Source organism: Pteronotus mesoamericanus, unplaced genomic scaffold (assembly GCF_021234165.1).
Source record: "Pteronotus mesoamericanus isolate MK-2021 breed Mesoamerican mustached bat unplaced genomic scaffold, CSHL_Meso_final contig_65, whole genome shotgun sequence".
Lineage (NCBI taxonomy): Eukaryota > Metazoa > Chordata > Mammalia > Chiroptera > Mormoopidae > Pteronotus > Pteronotus mesoamericanus.
In genome coordinates this window covers 3581741-3602371 of record NW_026555228.1, presented here as the reverse complement: position 1 = coordinate 3602371, position 20631 = coordinate 3581741, and the positions used below count along the sequence as shown (strand labels likewise).

Genomic DNA, 20631 nt, shown 5'->3' with positions numbered 1-20631 from the left:
AAACAGTTAAGGAGAGGAAGGCCATGAAGGAAGAAACCGATGCGGGCACACGAATGCAAGTCCCCTTGGGACCCCAGAAGCTCGGAGCCGGGGATTCGATTTCCCGCGGAGTGTGACGATGGGGCTCAGGGGAACTTAACTTAAATCACAAAGATCAGAGGGACCTCCACTAACGATTGAAGCCTCAAAGAGGGAACTAGAAGAAAAAAGCTCCGAAATGATTATGGCAACTGGGGGTGGGGGGTAGGGGAGAGGAGGACTTGTTTTCCTTCTTGTTCATTGTGCTCTGACATGTCTGTGCCTTTTAGTTTTTAACTTGGTTTTATTTGGGGGGGGGGGCTGAACATGTTAGTATCATGTGATTTTCAGAGAAATGGACATTGGTTGTTTAATAATATTAATACTACTACTACTAATTAAGAAGTACTTTAACATATTTAGAAAACGTTTTTTTTAGTGTAAGTAGGATGAAGAAAATAATTAAAGCATACACATGCATATATTAGAGAACAGAAAAATATAGCATTATTAGAAATCCAAGAACAAATTTCTTGTACAGAAAAAACATAAAAGTGATCACCTTCGATAAATATAATCGATAAAAAAGGAGGAAAATGTCTCGAATAAATTACGAGGGTTAAGGATCAAACAGCAGTTTCTGAAAATGTAAAAAACAGGCAGCTGCGATCGCAATCTAGTTACAAAGCTAAGTCAGGTTTGGCCAACTTTACCTGTCAAGGGCCGATGGTACCTATTTGAGACTTGGTGGGCCGTGTAGTCTCTGTCGCAACCCCTCCATCCCTGCTAGCGTTTGGGACCCACTAAATTCCAGAGTTAAAGGTAAAGATCAGTAAAAGACAATGATGGGTTAATGAACAACAGTTGAGTGGGAGAGGGCTTTCTAGAGGCATTTGCGCGCAGAACCAGTGAGGTTAGTCACAATAACTCGTCTGGACAGCCAGTTGGCAAATGCATCAAGAGCCCTAACGGTGTTGTTGACGGTGCGCGTCGATACCTGTGGAGGAGGGAGCGCTGCTGCCCGGCTGCCGTGGGCCCCGGGCTTTGGAGAAGGGGCCTTTGGAGCTAGGGCTCCAGCTTCCGAAGAAGGGGCGCCGCCGCCGGGACGCGCAGAGCGAGGCGGCCGGGACAAAGCCCCGCGCGCGTCCTGCGGCCGCTCTCCAGTGCCCTCTCCTGGCACAAATCGGGAGCTCGCCGGCAGAGGACGAGCGTGGTGCGCAGACTCCCCTTTGCAGAAAAACAGCGCCGCGGAAAGCGACGGAGGGAAAACTGGCGACACCTTCCTAAACATTCCAATTTTAAGAACAACTTCTTTATAAAACTTCCCTCGAGGGTACAACCTGTACTGGGCATTCTCCAAACCGGAGACTGGATTGTAAAAAGCTTAAGGGACAGAGTGATTTCCGGGAACGAGCCAAGACTTTTCATTCATGAATATTAGTGTTTTATTACTCATTTTAATCTTGACTTTGTGGTAGATCTGGCTTGGAAGTTGTAAGGACAAGGATGTAGTTTTCCAGTAGTTTTATTTCTCCACATTTTTTGTGCAAAATGCACGACACTCTTACTTCCGCAAAGCAGCAATTCTTATCGCTCGTTGTAAGAACTGTGAACTTGAGCAGCTGCGTCACAGAGCATCGATAATGTAACCGGACAGAAATCGAAAAACCTCAGGCAGCTCTCTAATATGGTTACACACCGAAAGCAATACGCTCATGCTGGCATCACCTTATTAGATCAGCTGGTCTTGACTGAACCCAAAGGACAAAGGACGCTCGCATTTCTTGAGAAGAACATTTATTATGAGGACAATCGGGTACTAATTCACTTTTGACAGGAGATGTGTAAAAGTCTAAGAACATTCAGCTACTTACTGCTTAAACAACAAGGGTGCTTTTCTCCTGTTTACAGAGAGAATATTGTTTGACCTGTCCTTGATCATACGGTGCACGGTATGTTTGCCATATCGTGCCTTGGAATGGTAAAACGCAGGCTTTTCAACTTGACCTCTCAACTGAGAAAACTGAAAGAACTGGTTCACCTTGTTAAGTCATAAACCCGAGATCCCACAGAAATGATCGAATGTGGTGCGTTTGCTCTATGCAACACAGTAGTTGAAATATTCCTCGGATGACCAATGAACTCCTTTCCATAATGAAATTAATAGTTGCCCTGGAAACCAATTGGTGAGCAAATTAGCAGACCACCATCTCTTCCCCTGCTTTTTACCACCGTAAATTTAGTAATTATTTTTGTAATTTCTATGAGGCCACCAAATAACAGTTCCCAACACCGCATAAAAACACTGGGGCGGAGGGGCGTGTGAGATGAGGTAATGCGGAATGTTTCAAAACGATTCCAAGTTTTCAGCCCCCCCCCTTTTTTTTTCTTTTGGCTCCCTGTGTTACAAATCTGTCCCACAAGATGACTGTCCTGAAACTTAACACCCGAGGAACTCTTTTAAAGCCAGGTCCGTGTCTAATGGGGTAACTTTAGACTGTAGAAAACGTGAAAAGACCATCCAGCAATTCTGAGTGCATGACCTAAGGACTGGCATTTGGATACAAGGAACTATGTACTGGAGCTGCTTTGCAGCACTATTACTAACAGGGGAACTCGGAGGCCACCTGAATGGGCGACAATGGTCAGGGAATTAAGACACGGTATGATGTCCATGTGATAGGCTCTTAGAAGTTGAAAAGATTCAACTAAATGTGTGTATATGTAAAAACACAAATTGATGTAGTTATGTATGTATATGTACATAATGTATTGGACATCATATACAAGTATGTGTACATGTATCTGTATGTGTATAAGTGTGCATCTATACATATGTCAAGAACGTGAGGAAGAGCACCAGGTCAAGGGGTCCCATGTGCATGATCTGAGTCCACATGTCAAGCTCAGGGGAGTATTCATAGGCAGGCACTCAGGCCATGGAGCCACACCAGCCAGGGCTTAGCTCAGGGGAGTATTCTCTCTGAAAAAGCACACGGGGAAAGATCCAGGTCATGGTGAAAGGAATTTTAGTGAAATCCAAGATGTGTCTTTTAAAACAGTGGCTGGAAACAAATCTTACAAAATAAATGGTTAACTTTATGGCGAAAAGGTATTTTATGTTCTCCTTTCTTGTGTTCCACAAACTTTAAGTTTCTTACAAAGAAAACTAATGCTGTGCTAGCTACAAGATCCCAAGGAAGAGTGGCTGTCTCTATCCATTTTCTTCCTTGTCATAGGAGCCTAGCAGGAGCAGGTACATGTCCCTTGGTTAGCTAATGGCTTATGAACATTCCAGAACTTCAGCAATTTCAGCCCTGGCAATGAAATGTGAGCTGTTCCATCAATGAGTGCAAAACATACACAACACAAAGGCATATTGCTTTTAGCTATTGCTGCCTAACAAACCACTGCAAAACACAGTGCCTTAAAGCAATACGCATTTATTACTGATCAACAATATGTAGGTCAGCCCTGGCTGATGTGGCTCAGTGAATTGAGCCAAAGGGTTGCCGGTTCGATTCCCAGTCAGAACACATGCCTGGGTTGCGGGGCCAGCTCCCCAGTAGGGAGCACGCGAGAGGCAACCCCACACATTGATGTTTCTCTCCCTCTCTTTCTCCCTCTTCCCCTCTCTCTAAAAATAAACAAATAAATCATTTTTAAAAAGTAGGTCAACTGGGTGGTTCTGCTAAACCAGGCTAGGCTTGGCAGTTTGGTTGGCTTGTCTTTCCATCTGTAGTGGACTGGTAGGCAGGCTGGGGGTCGGCTGGTCCAAAATGGTTTCACTCACATGTTGGGGTAGTCAACCGGTTGTTGGCTGAGTGATGAGAATAACTAGGCAACCTGTCTCTTATCCAGCAGGTTAGTCCGGACTTGTTCACATGTCAAGCAAGATTCACTGCTGCCATATTTTCTGGGCTAAAGCAAGTCCCAAACCCAGGCTAGTCAGGGTTTCGTACATAGCCCAGCAGCTCCGGTGATGTGATCCATTGAAAAGTCAGCCCTCAACAGAAGAAAAACAGAGCAAATTCAAGGGGGAGGAAAATAGATCCTACCTCTTGATAAGAGAAACTGCAAATTCACGCTTCAAGGGTTAGGGACAAGGACATGGTGTGTGTGTATGCGTGTGTGAAGATTTTGAAACATTTTTCAATGTCTACCATGCCATGGCTTCTTATGGACCACAAAATTAACAAAGGTTTCAATGCAATGATTGGTTAGGCTTTATGGGCTCCAATAGAGCATTTTTGGTTTTCACTTCGTTTTAAATACATTCGAACAGCGTTCATCCTGACACTAACGGGTGTGCCTCTATACAACCCGCAAATCATTTTCCAGATAATAATGGACAACTAATAGAGGCTGACAAGCTGAAATTGCCTTGAAAGTCACCTTTACAATAGTGAATATTGAGCAGTAAATAGAACTGCAGGCTGCTGTAATTTACCTTGTGCCAAAGCAGATCTCCAAAATGACGTATTAAATCATTCCACAGAAGGTCGTAAACCTGAGTGAGAATAGTACAAATCAATAGGGAAACACAGTCGCGCACTTTACTACCTATGGTTTCTCTTGACCTTCTGGAAGGACGAAGATTGATGTCACAAAATGCTAAAACATGAAGACTTTGTAAAGATGAACTGGCCATGATTTGCATTATTCTGAATGCACGTTACTTTTGCTTTCACCAACTTGTTCATTAACCTTTTATTGCTTATATCATAATATCAGTATATACTTATTCGTATGTCCCACCATGCAGAAGAATTTGGAAGTCAAAGAAGTTGGAAGATGTCAACTCCATGTTCGCTTATGAAGGAAATTACGTGAGGACACAGCACTGGATGTTCTGAGCTTTGGGAGCAGTGTGAACTCAGTGGGGAAAAGGAAGCGTGGCTGGCCTTGGCCAATGACGCGTGAGCAAAGCCAGGCTGGAATATTGGATCAAACAGCCTTTTAAATTCTCAGAAATGGGTTTTCACCCTGACTGGTGTGTCTCAGTAGTTGGGCATCACCCCGCAAGGTGAGGGGTTCAATTTGCAGTCAGCGCACATGCCTGGGTTGCAGGTTCCGTCTCCGGTTGGGGCGCATACAAGAGGCAACCGGTCAATGTTTCTTTTTTGCATTGATGTTTCTTTCCCTTTCTTTCTCCCTTCCTCCCCCTCTCTCTAAAAATAATAATTTTTTTTTTTTAGAAAAATGGGTTTCATGGTGTATTTTCTTGAGTTTTAGCCATAGCCAATACCTGTGTCTCAGTTTTAACTGAGAGATAATTCACATACCCTAAAAATCACCTTAAAAGTGTATAATTCAGTGGTTTTTAGCACAAGATTCTAAAATGCAGGTTATTGAAGTATTTTTAATACACCTTCACATGACTTAAAAGGAAAGCATTAACACAATAAATGTGACACTTAACTGCACGTTTGGCAGTTTAGGAAAGTAACAATTTAAAAACTGACAAAAGGAGGATAATGCATAATTTTTATAAGCATAAGGATGGTCTAGACATTTAAATTCTATTTTAACCGATGAATTATTTGAAAAATTATAATAGATAATATTTGCGACACTTACTTCAATCAACCTAAGCAGCAAATAATCATCTTAAGGGAAGTTGTGATTCAGAAATACCTTTGGGGAAAGAAAGTCACTTTTCATTATTAGAAAACAAATGAATTGTAGACTCAAGCTATATCACTATAAAGGTTCCAAGAGACAGTCTGTGTTCATTTCCCTGGCGACATTTAACAAGTAGATTCTTTTAAGGGAAACTTTCTTCTTTTCCAGGCCATGCATAATGACTGATAACACTTTTTCAACAATCCAGAGCACACTGCAGGTGCACCGCCTTTAAACATCGCGTAAAAGCGCATGGAGATGAAACCTGCCTGAACCCAAATGCTACTCCAGATCAGATACCCAAACCCAAGTTACCTAGCAACTAAGTGCACTAAGATAACGTCCACTCCGATTTAGAAGTTCTGATTCTCACTGGTCGGTATATGTCAAGTCCCTTCGATGAAAGCATTTACAAATTTTTAAAACCTCCCCACGGCCCTTCTTGTTCATGAGCAGTGACCTTCGGGAATTCAGAGCCACTGAGCTGAGCTACAAGGAAAAGCAGGGGCTGTACCCCAGGCGCGTGTGGTGCTGGCCTCCCTTCAATCAAGTCAGGGTTTCCTGAAACGTCCCGGGGGGCGGGGGAGGTGCAGGGGAGGCATGTGAGGGACTAAGATAAGGATTAGCAGGGCGGCCTGAGAGGCCACCAGCTGGTCAGGATGGAGGCGGGTGAACGTGCTGGCCCTAGACCAGCCCAGGGTGCGGCTACGAGATAGACCAGGGGCCACAGCAACTTCCAGTCACGACCTCCCCGTCACGCTGACAAGGGACACAAAATCAAAGGAAGGGAAAACTAAAGGCCTTAACAAAAGAAGGCACAGAAGTAAAACAAAAATAAAACAAAAAGTTGAGTCAGGGTGTCGCCGATCTGTTCCTTCGCAAGAAAGAAAGAAGACAAGGCCAGAGTGAAGACTCTCTCCCCTGGCTCTTCCCAACAAGACGGGCTCTGCTTTATTTAGAACATCAAAAATAACATCTTACAGAATGGGAACCATAACATTACACAACAAAGTATATCTGTAAAAATCTCAAACATGTCAGGCAACGCTTTTTTTAGATCACCAAAAATAAGGTTTTACAGAAAAGGAACTGTAAAAGCAAATGTATAGCTGCAAATTTTCTTTTGCCTTCAATATCAATTCCCTGTAAAATATTTTGGGACCACTTTGCAGTTTCCAAGCAAAACAAAATTGGTTGGACAGAGCTGCTCAGTATCATCCTAAGAATGAAAACAGTTTGCAAAACAATTTTGCTTAGTGCTAACGAATAACTAAAACATGTGGTTATTATTAATAACTCCAACCTCCACTGAAACAGCCTGACCCATGCACGCTTTCGTGAACGCTACCCTGAGAACATAGCTGCTCTCTTCTGACACCAATGGCGCGCACAGCGGCGAGGGTCAGATGTCGTAGGCTGTTCAGGCACCACAGAAGTACTCCTTACCAAAAATAACTAAGTATGTAATAACTCAAATAACTGGGCCCGCCTCTGCTAGAGCCTCCCTGGGCTGGGCATCCCATCCCCCTCCTCCTCCCCTACTCTCTGCTGGGGACCTGGAACGCAAAGCCAGGCGGGGAGGCCTTCTCGCAGAGCCGGCGGAAATGCTAATAAACCGCCCTGGGGTTCTTAGTGCTGTAGTGCGCCTCACAGGCAGCCACGTAGGCAGACTCTGGGAAGAAGTCGTCATGGTACTCTGCTAAAAACCTGGAGAGAGAGAGAGAGAGAAAGAAACGGCCCCAGTGATTACGGCAGTAAGACGAAATACCAGCGAGCAAAATCTTAACTTCCAACCACTCTAACACGTCAGTCTCTTTTGGCATTCGGAAAAAATATAATCTTGATTTCTAGATACTGACTACTTTCACTGCACATTTCCAGGTTCCACAGTAATTAACTGTCATCAGAACCCTTCGCTATCAAGCATGTAAATGGAAGAACTGAAACTCCACTAGGTGGCAGTCTTGATTGTAGAAACACTTCCATAACAAAAAGGCCTCCGTGGCTGCTCCTACACATTCCTGTTTTATTTATTTATTTTTAAGATTTTATTTATTCATTTCTAGAGAGACAGGAAGGGAGGGAGGGAAAGAGAAAGAGGGAGAGAAAGTTGATCGGTTGCCTCTGCCACGCACCCCGACTGGGGACTGAACCCACAACCCAGGCACATGTCCCGACCAGGAGGCGAACCGGGTAACCCTTTGCTTAGCAGGAGGACGCCCAACCAACTGAGCCACATCAGTCGGGGCTACATTTTCCTGTTTTAAAAACAAACTATAAAAAATATAAACTCAGTAACTGTCCCTTGAGAAATTGGCAACGTTTCTACGGGCTCAGTGACACCAAAACGGAACGGTATAGCGAGTAAAGGACATCTTATGTTGTCATTTGCCATGCCCGAAGTGTTACAGTTCCAGCTGACAGTAGCAAAATACAAGCAAAAGGACCGACTTATGTCTGCCAATGGCCGCGGAAACGTGGCCATTCAGCAGTCAGTCCCTGCTACAGGGAAGCATCACAGGCTTCCCAATAAAGGACTAAGACATTCTCACACGGGTCCTATTAACTAGTAAGCTAACTGGCTTCGTGTTTGTTTCCCTGGCTTCCTCCCGTGTGCCCAAATTCCTAAAAAATTCAAGGATAAACCTCTGCAATACCTTCTTCAGTAAAAACTAAGCTAAAATTCATCCAAGGGTGAACCTTTTCTTCCTTGACTCTCCCCTTTTTACGGTGATTACTATGTCCATTGATTTTCTGGTTGATGCCTTTGGATACATTTTCAAAACCAACAACTACATTTATTTGTAAATATTTCTAAGTTACTTCCTAAAATCCTAATTTCTCTTTTGTGTCAAGTGTACTTCAAAATCAGCAGCCTTTCCCAAGCTAACTGGCAGCTCTCTCTTCATGTTTTATTGTCATTATTTGACTTCAGCTTACAAAATTTTTATGCCAAACAGAGTTGTGGGTTTGTTTGAGGGGGAGGCTGGAAGGGAAGAGGGTAATTTTGAACTTTGTTTCTAATAAAATGTTTCAAAGTCTAATTCCACTCATGGACACTTTATTCAAAATGCCTGCGGGGAAGTATCTCACAAACTCCAGGGCTGACTGCTCCGCCGGGAGCGCTCTCCGCTCCGTGGAAGACCCCGCTTGACTCGCTCTTGCGGGCTCGGGCCTGGCCACAAGGAAAAGGCACGCACATAGAGAGAAGGAAGAAAGCGCAAGTTGTGGCTTACGTTGGCACGAAAGCTAAACTTTAACTTGCACAATTTTATTGTATAGAATTATAATAAAAGACATTTTTTTTCTTTTAAAGACAGAAAGTCAGGTAGATAGGACACGCTGGGTGAGCCAGGGTGAGGAGGGGCCTTGCCTGCCAAGGAGAGGAACTAGTCAACAGACACCCAGGTGGGGGAGCGAGAATGGGCCGGGCCACCGGGCAGGGGGCCACGCCCCCAGCATGGTGCTGCGGGGGGAGTAAAGGTGGGGCGAGCGAGCCTATGGTGCGCTGAAATGATTCTCTGAACTCACAGACCGTCAGCAATAGTCCTTATCTTAACTTTCCCAAAATCCAACTGGTAAATGCTAATATTTAAGTTCCTTTAGGTACTTGGAACAAAAGAGTATTTAATATTTAAGGGACTCCTGAATGCAAAAAACGAAACTAAATTATCAATCTTACTCAATCACTTCCCTATAATTAATTTTCTTTTCACAAGGTTATCCGCTGAATTCTTTTGGTGACACAAAAAATTTTACGTCCATACAATGAATACTCTTGATTCAGAAAGCGGATAAATTACCACGCCCTGGCTGGTGTGGCTCAGTGGATTGAGTGCTGGCCCGGGTACCAAAGGGTCGCGAGTTCGATTCCTACTCAGGGGACAAGCCTGGGTTGCAGGCCATGTCCCCAGGAGAGGGTGCTCGAGAGGCAACCACACATTGATGTTTGTCTCCCTCTCTTTCTCCCTCCCTTCCCCTCTAAAAATAAATAAATAAATTCTGAAAAAGAAAGAAAATAGCCAACCTCCCCATATTATAATTACAGTTACAACCAAGCATACTTAGGTAATACTGCTATTACTTAAAATATCAGAGACGGCGTCCACACTTGCTAAAGAGAAATTCAGAGAAGTCATATATGGCGCAGTATGTATAAGGCAGTAGAGGTTAAGTTTTGACAGAGTAATAAAAATACCTCAGAAAGAGATCAAAGTGCTTCAGTAAAGCCTTCAGATTCTTTTCAGAAAAGGACATCTTTCCAAGGATTTCTGGAAGTTTCACTGCATTAAAAAGAAGAAACCATTTACAATCAGCAGGATCTGGCAACGGAACGGGTAGGACACATTCACGGATTGTCTGGGTCTGTTTCTTCTCTTTTGAAATGAACATAACATCTACATTACCAAACAAAACTAAAAACTCCAGGTGAACACGAAGACACAGGAATAGTACGAATGTTGCAAATATAATTTTTATGCAATTTAAGATTCGTGAAGCGCCTTGCTTTTTAAAGAGGTCACCTTTCAGTAATTTTTCTTAGACCCCAAAATTACCGTAAGATGAACCTATGCTAACAGGAGTGTTCACACCAAAGCGAAGCAAAGGGAGGGGGGAGTAAAGAAGAAAGCAAGGGCCAGGATTTCTTACCAAACAATCGCAGCAAGTGTTGTGCCCCGTAAATGTAGGAGGGTGGAGGCGGCTGGTCGCCTGGAGGGTAACTGTCTGGTACGAGTTTCCAGGAGAGGACCTGGGAAAAGCACGAATTGGACACTTTGTTGTTGTACCTTAACACTCCATTGCCAAAGGACCTCAACGTCTGGAATTCTGGCAGAAATACATGTGCTTTGACATTCTCAGGCCAGCAGGCCGATGTCACCAAATGAGAGTCACATTCCCACCCCCCCCAAGCTTCCTGTCCCTCTGGCACCTCAGGTCTTGCTCCAGAGCTGGGCCAGGAAATGGGAGGGAAGTGTGACAACAAACCAACGTGGAAGTTCTGAAGAAACCCCTCTCACTTTCCCATGGAGCTCTTTGTGGGCATGAGCTCAGGACACAGGAGAGTGCACTGTATTATGCTGAAGAGGATCGACACACAGAATAATTAAGTTCAATACGACACTTGCAAAAAAAAGCGAGTATGCAATATAAAATATCGTGTATAGTTATAATGTAAACACAGAAAAAAGCAAGAAGTGTATACTGGAATGTTAAAGTTCATTTCTTAGTCGTGGAATCATGATATAGAGAGCATGAGAATCAATATAGATCCATGTTTTCCATACAGATTACATATCAGCATATATATTGCAGTTTTCTACCAACATTTTTCAAAACATTTTTGCCTTTTAAATCAATCCCAGGAGGATCCAGCTTCCTCGGCAACATAGAGATACTTCTAATCACCTAAAAATTATGATAATAAACTGTACGTAGAGGAAAAAACAAGACACTATATTAAAATAAACACAAGCTTATAAAAATACATAAGAGTGTGGAGGGGGAGAAGGCTTAAAATTATGGAAATACTCTACTTCCTAATTGTCAACAGCTACTACTTATAAATTGGCTCTAACTATTTTGGTCATTTTGCCCCTTTTCCTTTACTGAAAATCCGCTGTAGTAGAAAATGAGGCAGTAAAAAGTAACCCAAAGATGTTCTGAGTATTATTACTATTGTTTCAAACTGTCCTAATTTCTGCTACATTATATTCACTTGGGAAACTAATTTGACCCGCTGAATCAAGCGAAAACAGATGTGAGCCCTGAAAACACTTGCAAGCTGACACTTTCTGGCAAAAGCATCTACCCCTCCGCTCCCTCCGCCCCCTCCGCCCCCTCCGCCCCCTCCGCCCCCTCCGCCCCCTCCGCCCCCTCCGCCGAGTCGTCCTCCCCCTCCTGCCCGAAGAAGCAGGGACGCCCCCCCTCCTCGGCGGGGCTCACAAACCATCCTGAAACACTCCCTGAAACACACGCTACCAGCTTCAGTGAAGTGACCTTAAATGTAGAGTTTTAAAATGCAAAGCTTCCCCACCTGCAAAATGGAAACCCAGCAGCAAGGGGAGGATTTGAGGTTAATTCAGGTCAAGTGCCGGGCACAGGGCCGACATACAGCAGGCCCTCCGGTGACGGCTATTAACAGCATTGTGAAGGACGCGTTTTATATTTTTAAATGGTTGAAAAAAACAGGGGGAAAAAAAAAAAGAGACCGTCTCATCACAATGAAAATTATCTGCTATTCAAATCTCTGAGTCCCTAAGAAAGTTTTAGTGGAACACAACAGGCTCGCTCATTTACAAAGTATCGATGGCTGCTTCTGGAGTGGCCCAGCCTTGTTAGATACTGTGTAGCCACAAAGCCTCAAATGTTTACTGTCTGGCCTTTGCAGAGGAAGTGTTCTGACACCTACTATATAAAATGGCAACACGGTAGGTCCTGGAGTCCTCACATTTGGTTACAATGTTGATGAGAGGCCGTAAGAATTTAACTCTTATTTATATCGATTAGCCTATGGTAAAACTGGTTTTATTTTATGTTGTTGCACTTAAACAACCTACCCACGATGTTAAGTGAGGACTTACTGTCCTCATGTACCAATACTTGTAGTTCTTTAAGATAAAAGATGAATGTAAGTATAAGGCTAGAGTCTTAAGAATGTTCTCATTTTAGGAAACAAAAACACAATGTTGCACATCATACAAACAATTCTGTGAATACCCACAGCAAGAGCAACGTCATGCTTCTACGGAAACCCGATTTCCTTCCACTGGGCTTCAGCAACCACAAGAGGCAGGACTCACTGGGGGCGAGGAGCAGGCACTAACTCTACCTCATTTATCTCATTAGTTCTTCTGCCTTCGAAGCTGGCAAACACCGCACTCCCTTCCTTGCTAGGGGTCACAGGAACCGGTGAGGATGATCTGCTGTGCACGGGGGTCTCTTCAAGAGGAAAAGATGTTCATTATTGACTTAGAGATCACAGAGCTGTAAAGTAGAGACTGCGGGAAGACGGTGGCAAACAGCAGAGAAGTTATTCATCTTTAACGATAAGACTCTCCTATTACAAGACAGTACCTAGAAAATTATTTGGGGGGGGAAAAAAAAGGGAATCATGTCCTGATAGAAACTACAACAAAATGAACCCTGAAAACATGATCCTGAGTGAAAGGAGCCACAGACAAAAGGCCATGTATTGCATGATTCCACTGATAAGAATCCATGCCCGGAGGAGGCAGATCCAAAGTGGCAGCAAATCATGAGTGGCTGGACTGCCCAGTATGAAGGCTGGGGGAGGGGATACGGACTGACTGAAGACTGACTTGTGACACAGAGCTGAGCCAGCGGGCGCCAAGCACCCACCTACAGGGCCGAAGCCCAGCTGGCCGCCCCTCCCGGCCAGCTGCGCCCAGGCGAGGGACACGCCTCCTGAGCTCCCGTCAGGGCTGAGCTCCGGCAAGTTCCCACAGGCAAGTGGACAAACGCGGGTGTGCTGCAGGGTCCCCCCACCCTGCCCCCAGCCCCTCCTGCTGTCCCTAGGGATGGACCTACTCTTCTCCAGGTGCAGGAACAGCTTGGGCATGCTGGCGGACGTGTCCTGCTGCCGGCGCTTGGGCTGCGGCGAGGCGCTGCTCTCAGACAGCCTGTCGCTATTGGCAGAGTGGCGCGTGGAACGCCTCAGAGACTGCAAGGCTTCTGGCTCGGCTTTGCGCCTTTTGGGGGTGGCCGGTTCACCTGTGGTCGGCTGACTCTCCGTGGACTGTGGGGTGGACGGATTCAACAAAGGTGGGCTGGGCGAGAGCTCCTCCTGGTTCCTACGGAAGAAGTGGGGAGAGGGTCACGCAGCCCCGGTCTGCGGAGTCTTTGCAAAACCTGGAGAGGTTCTCGAATGTCCTCCTTCAGACCGAACGGGAAACGCAGTCTCAGCTGCTCTCCAGCAGGGTGGCACACGTAGAAAGGCCACCATTTCGCCCTCTCAGGCACTGTCCCTTTTACATTTGCCTACGAGAAGGTTCTCGACCAGGGGTGTCTGGCTGTCACAATTGGGAGGTGCTACTGGCAGCTAGTGGGTGGAGGCCAGGGATGCTGCTCAGCATCCCACAGAGCACAGGACAGACCACAGCAAAGAACGACAAGGCTGAAAATGCCAATAGGGCCAAAGTTGAGACACCCTGCTCACAAGAGTAAGAATAGCATTTTATTGTATCATAATGTTACTACTGAAAGCCTCAACTGTGTGAAAACACGCAGTTCACTGGGGACACTGGGAACATCGAGGTTCGGAGTACAGCATGGGGACACTGACGCAGGTCCCCAATGAGCTGTACAGCCCTCTCACCTGGGGTGACAGCAACGGGAAAGGCAGACAGGCTGAGAAAAGACATCCTGAGGCAGAGAACCAGAGACAGGGGGCACAAAGGGAGGAGGGGGTGGGAGGGAAAGGCGGCTTACGCAGAGGGCAGCGCGGCAAGTGGCGAGCTGTCAGCGCCCGCCCCCCCGGGAGCAGTCAGAAGGGGTGGTCGCAGACAAAGCAGGCAGTAAGGAGGCCAGAGGAGATGGATGTGTGGAAGTCACGAGAACACGCCGCTCAAAGGAAGAGGCACGAGGGAGACGTATCGCAGCTTATACCGATAAAAGCAGAGACTCTAGTCTGGGGGGGGTCTTTGCTTCCCTCACGGAAAAGAAATCTGGTCAGGCTTGGGCACCGATGGAGGTGCTGACGCAGCACAGTGAGAACAAAACTAACCTTTACTTGAAGGCCGCAGGTGGCCGGCCCTCATCAACTTCCTCATTTAACAATAACTGCCCTAGGAGACAGAAGTTCTCTCCTGAGCGGAGCGAGGAAAAAGGGAGAGGCTCAGAAGGCACCTCCCCAAGTCCGACAGCCAGTAAGGGAAGGAGCGAAATTTGAACCCGCGTCTCCCACCTCTCCTACCCTTCTCAGACTGTGTTCTCTTCACTCCACTGTCTTTGGAAAGAGGGAGAGAGCTGCTCAAAGTTGACCCAAATGCTCTACCCTGCAACTTACCTACTAGTGTTTGTGGCACTTTCCTTAATTGGAAGAAAAAATTTGGACGAAGTCACCTTTTTATACTGAACTTGTTCATATGGATACAGCAAAACCAATGGGAGAGTGTAATCAAAGGTGATTCTTAACCCATCCACCATCTCCTTACAAAGGTCAACGCTAGAAGGATTAAAAAGAAGAGATTAGAGAATGCAAGAGTTTGCAAACTGTCACAATAAGGGTGTAAATTTTTAATAACACAGAATTTTAAACACTATATATTATACCTAAACACAGAAAGAATGAAACGAATTTGTAGATGCCAACAATAAGGGATTAAGCGGCAACACTGGTTTACAAAATAAAGCACGGCGAGTACGCTGGCAATTTTCACTTGGAACACTGAGCACAAATGGTTCTGTTCAGTGCCACACGAGGCACCCAAGCAGCTTGTGCTGCACAAGGTGCGCAGACCCCGGTCACCAGGGGCGGAAGCGGGCAGGCCCGCTGAACGCCTAACACCTATTTGGACTTGAACAGCTACCTGTCTAAATCTACCCCAGCGGAGCCGCGCGAGCCAAGGCAAGTCTATGAGGACAATTACTCCGACTGGAATAAAGACGTGTTTGCAAACGAGCTCTGATAAAATTCTTATGGCCCATTCTGGTGCTTTTCAAGGAGAAAAAAATAGCTATTCTCCTAAAATACCTCACAGAACAAACTGGCCTTGGTCTTGCATCCAGACCAGATACACTTATTGAACATTTCAAAAAAGGGATATTTTGATGTTAAAATGTATACTAAGTGATATATCCAATGAATTCATAATAACTGAAATGGGGAAAAAAAATAACTGAAATGGAGACAGTACAGTCTCTTCTAAATGAAAGCCACTGCTGTCATACACAGAGAGAAGCACAAGATGACAACCCCTCGCCCCCGCCCCCCGCCACTCACTTCTTTTCCGCTGGGATATAATGTACATTCATGTTGGCGTGCGCCATAGCGTGATGATGACGAGGTCTCTCATTGGCTGAAAAGGCTGCATTGATGGCGAAATGCTTCACGTAGGATTCCAAAATTGTGATGATGTTGGTCTGGCACGGAAGTTTCACTAACTGTTAACAAAAATGTACACATCTGATGCACTCGCTGCACTGGATAAACTGTACGCTCCACCGAACAGTGGTCTTGCCTGTATCACCTTTTCAACTGAAAACTAAAGCCTACTTGGTTCAGAGAGACTCTTTTAAAAGAAATACGCCTTGAAGCTCTGATGTTTTTCATCTACTGATCGTATCACCATGTAGATTACAGGATTAATTTTTCAAACAAATACAAGCAGCGGTTATCATGTTAGTGATCCATTAGTACCAACCAGGGAGCCTCTCAGAACATATCCACAGCCGCCGCCGACCACACCAGAGTCAATTTCACCTCACGCCCTGGGGGGAAGCCCAGGCGCAAGGCTCCCTAGGGGACTCCAATGCGGAACCGCGGCTGGGAAAGACTGATACATTTTTAATCTCATCAGCACCAGAGCACTGTCAGGTAATTTAAAAACCTGCCTCGGTACAAAACTTAAAACAGAAATGTCATCCCCTTAAGGTTCTCCATAATTTGAGTCTATGACTACAAAACGCGGCGAAATGAACATCGCATCACGAGCCCGTGTTTTCTGCGCCCCCTGCACACCCGCTTCCTCCTGTTGATGTAGTAGCAGTCGTCCTCCAGCTTCTTCTTCAGAACTTCAGGGATGTCTATAGTGATTGTTCTTTCTTCCATCTCCCTTTTCCTGTGCGTCTCCACTTCTTCCTTCTGCAATAGCACAATTGCAGATTGTTCAACTCCTTAAAACGGCAGGAGAGTGTATGTGCAAAGGACTAACACATGAGCGCGCACTACAATACAAACCCAGGTGATCCGCAACATTTACCCCAGTAACGATACATGGTCTAAAGAAAAAGTACACGAAAGGCCGAAAGTGAACTTGTTTTAGGACACTAACCACACTGCAAATGCTCTCTTTTTTTCTTCCCCATTTAATTGTGCCAGCAGAATCTACACTAACTGGGAAGGCAGGCAGAAGATGCCAAACTCTAATATGCAACATTTACAAATAGTCACCATTGCCCCAGCTGGTGTGGCTCCGTGGCTTGAGCGCTGGCCTGCAGACCAAAGGGTGCCTGTTTTGATTCCCACTCAGGGCACACGCCTGGGTTGCAGGCCACGTCCCCAATCGGAGGCGTGTGAGAAGCAACTGATTGATGTTTCTCTCACACATCCACGTTTCCCTCCCTCCCTCCCCTTCTCCCTCCCTTCCCCTGTCTTTATAAATAAATAAAATATTTTTTAAAATAATCACCATTACAAAAATAAAGTTCATAATCGCACTGAAAAGAAAGAGCTAGCTACGATCTGTGGAAATGCTTTCTGGCTATAAAGAGCCCGTGACAGATTCGCACAGCGATTCTCAGTAAGGGTTGCTTTCCCTTAAGTAGGAAGTACTGTTACAAATGTATTGTTCCGTTACAAATGTATTATTCTGTTACAAATGTTTTCTGTTACAAATGTATTGTTCTGTTACAAATGTATCCTGTTACAAATGTCGTTACAAAACGCTTCCCAGCAGAAGAATGTTACCACTAAATATATACCAAAGACAGTTTTCACAATAAAAACTTTTTACCGCTTCAGTCTTTTCTTCCACGTCACTTTCTTCACTTACTGCTTCATCCTTTTCTTCACTACTGTCATCAGAGGAAGTGCTTATGGCTAGATAAAACAAAAAAACCCACAGCAACCCTGTATGATGTACTTCCCTACCTGGGGCAATTCTTTACGGGTGAAATGTCCTACTGCTGGGAACAGTAAACTGCAGTCTTACATATATTTTAAATGCTGGACAGAAACACTGTACCTTTCAGAATAGAAATTTATTTTGAAAAATATAACACCGATTTCAATGAATGGAAAAACCACACAAGAAAATGATGTAAAATTGTTGAGTCACCTAGGAGGCCCTGGTTACCCGCTGCACTGGAAAGCAAGGCCTAGTCCCCTGAGGCACCGAGGAGAAAACACGAGAATGAACCCCCGCCCCCCCAAGGGATCAGCACAAAGGCACTGGCCGAGAAGGCCGCGATGAGGAGCACGATCGATGAGGAGCACGATCGATGAGGACTAATTATGGACTTACTGGCTGCTACCTTCAACGTCAAAAACAAAAGTGGCAAACATTATGTATAATGAGCTCAAAACATTTCCCTGCCTGTCATTTCAAGGATTCCTCCCCGTCAATCCTGCAGTATAAAAGAACTAGGTAAAAGTTCTTTTAACTGCAGAAAGTCAGTCAAGACACTCACAGTTCTCATCATTTTTATCTTTTTCTTCACCGGGGAGGCTTTTTAAGACAGAATCGACACCAGGCAAGCGACAGCGCTTCTTCTTTCTTCCTGTGCTTCTGCAAAGAAAAACAAACATGAACGAGACAAGTTTTATGTTGACTGATATATGAGTCTTGAAGTAAAAACAAGACATAATAACAAAGGTTCTTAAGCATCTGACTAATAATTAAACTTTAAAACATAAACAGTGATCTCCATTTCAGAATATTATACAATATCCTTGCGGGAAACACAGCAGTTACTCACAATACAAGAGAAACACTCTTCGCTAACACAGTTTCAGTATGTCAAACTGCATAACGAAACCATGCTTGTCATAGCTTTACTTTTACATCATAAAAATTCTACATGCTAAAAGAAAAGACATCGTGATCATTTTTGTATCCTCACAGGCGAGCTACTGCTTTTCTTGCCAATTTACGCTGTAATCGCCGATTTTCATCGGTATCACGGAGGACATGATCTTCAGCGGCCCACCTATCCCAGCTAAAAAAAAAAACAAACAAAAAAGGACACAAAATTCAGTATTTTACTTTGCTATAAAACAACTGCTAAAAGCATCTCACAGGAACTGAAGTGTCCCAGAATTACTGACATTTTAGAAAACTATTTAAATATTTTTAAATCACAAAAAATGCAAACAAACTGAAGGAGGAACTCACTTCTACAAGCAACTGGGGTTTGCAGAATTACACACAGAGAACCCAAACATAATCAACTTAAAAGTAATCAGTCTTCTGGAAAGACAAGGTTTGGTTTGGTTTTGTTTTTTTTAAGAAAAGCAAAAACAGGACATGGAACTTTTCTACAAGTGTTTCTAAAACCTAAGAAGGAAGTTTGCAATGTTCTTGCGCTGCAGAAATGATCAATTTTCAGTCCGTTTTCTCGAGCACACTCACCTTCTGTTCCAACCATTAAAATGGATCAAATATTCTGGGATCTTTCTGCCTTTTTCGTCTTTCCCAACAATAACATCCACAATCTGAAACCAAAAAATATTGTCCACAAATGACTGAACATACAGAACACTGGAAGCTAGGTCAGGAAAACTAGACCATAGACCTTTCTGTTTTAAAAAAAGAAAGCATTCGCTCCTTTTTTAGATTGAGAGCTAGGCTGAAACATTTTTCCTTTCAATTCCATTTTTTTCCTGAGTGGATGCCTCAAAATAGGAAACATCCCTCCAACCTCCCCGTGATTGGTCTCTGAGTGTGGGACTGGGTACAGCTTCTAAAGCCATTGGCCAGCCAATTTGTCACTAAAGAAGAGTCCTGGCCAGACCACAGACTTGCAGCCCTGAGACCTCTGGGAGTTGTAGTCTTCCCTGCTCCACTGTGTCCAGGGACAGGATGGCTGGCAGATTTTGCCATCCCTTCCAGCAGTGTCCCCAGAGGGAACATCTGGGACAAATGACGGGGCGTGTCACCCCTGGTTAGACTTAAGGCGAGAACGATGGAGGGAAAGCAAGCAGAAAACAGAGACGGGGTTGCGGGGGCGGAGCGCTACTGTACAGCTGGCTGAGCCTGGGGGCCTTGGAAAGTCCCCCAATGAGCAGCGCTACTCAGACGCACTTGGGGCCCCGGGCCAGCCCCCACTCCCGCACTACGATGCCCACTACCTCTCGCCACCCCAGCCTAAGGTGCAGATGTGACTCAGTCCCAGGCGAGACCCCGTAACTTAGGTGATGGGCGCGGGACCCAGCTCGGGGACTGAAAGCATAAATGCTGCACTGCCCTAAAGGAAGGAAACACCGGGTCAACCTAGCCCTCGGGGCTTACGGGAGGGAGCCAAACACTACTGGGGCCCCAGAACAACGACGTCGCGACTCGACAGATAGCGCTACGGCGCTATGAATTAGGACCTGGGTCGGTTGGTCAGGGTGTCGCACGGGAGCCCACGCGGCGCTCCGCGTAGGATGAGACTTAACGCGCCATCCGTGAGCGGCCTCCGGGACGCGCGGGCCTTGATGACGTCACAAACGCAATCGACCCGCGACGACAGCCCCACGACACCGCAGCCGCGAGGTTTCAGGCGACGCGTGCGCAGCCCCATGCGGCGGACGGAAGCGGAAGCGCTTGGGCCCCGACTCCCCAGCGCGGCGCCCGCGAGCGCTCCCTGCCGTCCGCGCGGCGCCGTGCAGGCCCAGCTGTCACGGGCAGGGAGCGCCCGGGCCCCGCCGCCTACCCTGCTCCGCGCCACCATCCGCACCCACACCCGCACCCCGTCTCGGGGCCCCCGACCCACTCCTCCTCCCTGTCCCTCCGCGGCGGCACCTTGGCATCGTACAGCACTCGCGCCTTGGTGGGGTCAGGCTCGAAGCACAGCACTTTCTCCCCTGAGTGGAATTTAAATTTCATGCCCTCGCTCGCGCTCATTTGCTCATCGTGGCGGAGGGCGAGGCTCCGGGGCGGGCGGAGCGCGCGCGGTGGGGGACGGGGAGGTGGGGGCGGGGAGGTGGTGCGCTGCAGCGGGGGTGGGAGGGAGGAAACGGGGAATGGCGGAGGCTGCGGCCGCCCCGCCCTCGGTCCCGCCTCTGCCCGCCCTAAGCCGCTGCTGGACCTCCGAGCTGCCGGGGGC

At 46.0% G+C, this 20631-nt stretch overlaps 1 protein-coding gene across 1 annotated transcript; it reads right to left on the bottom strand.

Moving 5' to 3' along the window:
* Positions 1-5450: 5450 nt before the first annotated feature.
* On the bottom strand, positions 5451-20496 carry MSL3 (MSL complex subunit 3). Its single transcript, XM_054581051.1, has 13 exons — positions 20328-20496; positions 18954-19036; positions 18445-18540; positions 18013-18110; positions 17337-17422; positions 16343-16465; positions 15605-15765; positions 14669-14827; positions 13192-13454; positions 12473-12582; positions 10294-10393; positions 9842-9926; positions 5451-7350 (listed from the first exon to the last, which is right to left on the bottom strand). The coding sequence occupies exons 1-13, from the start codon at positions 20427-20429 to the stop codon at positions 7251-7253; spliced, it is 1566 nt and encodes a 521-aa protein (XP_054437026.1). The 5' UTR covers positions 20430-20496; the 3' UTR covers positions 5451-7250.
* Positions 20497-20631: the final 135 nt, after the last annotated feature.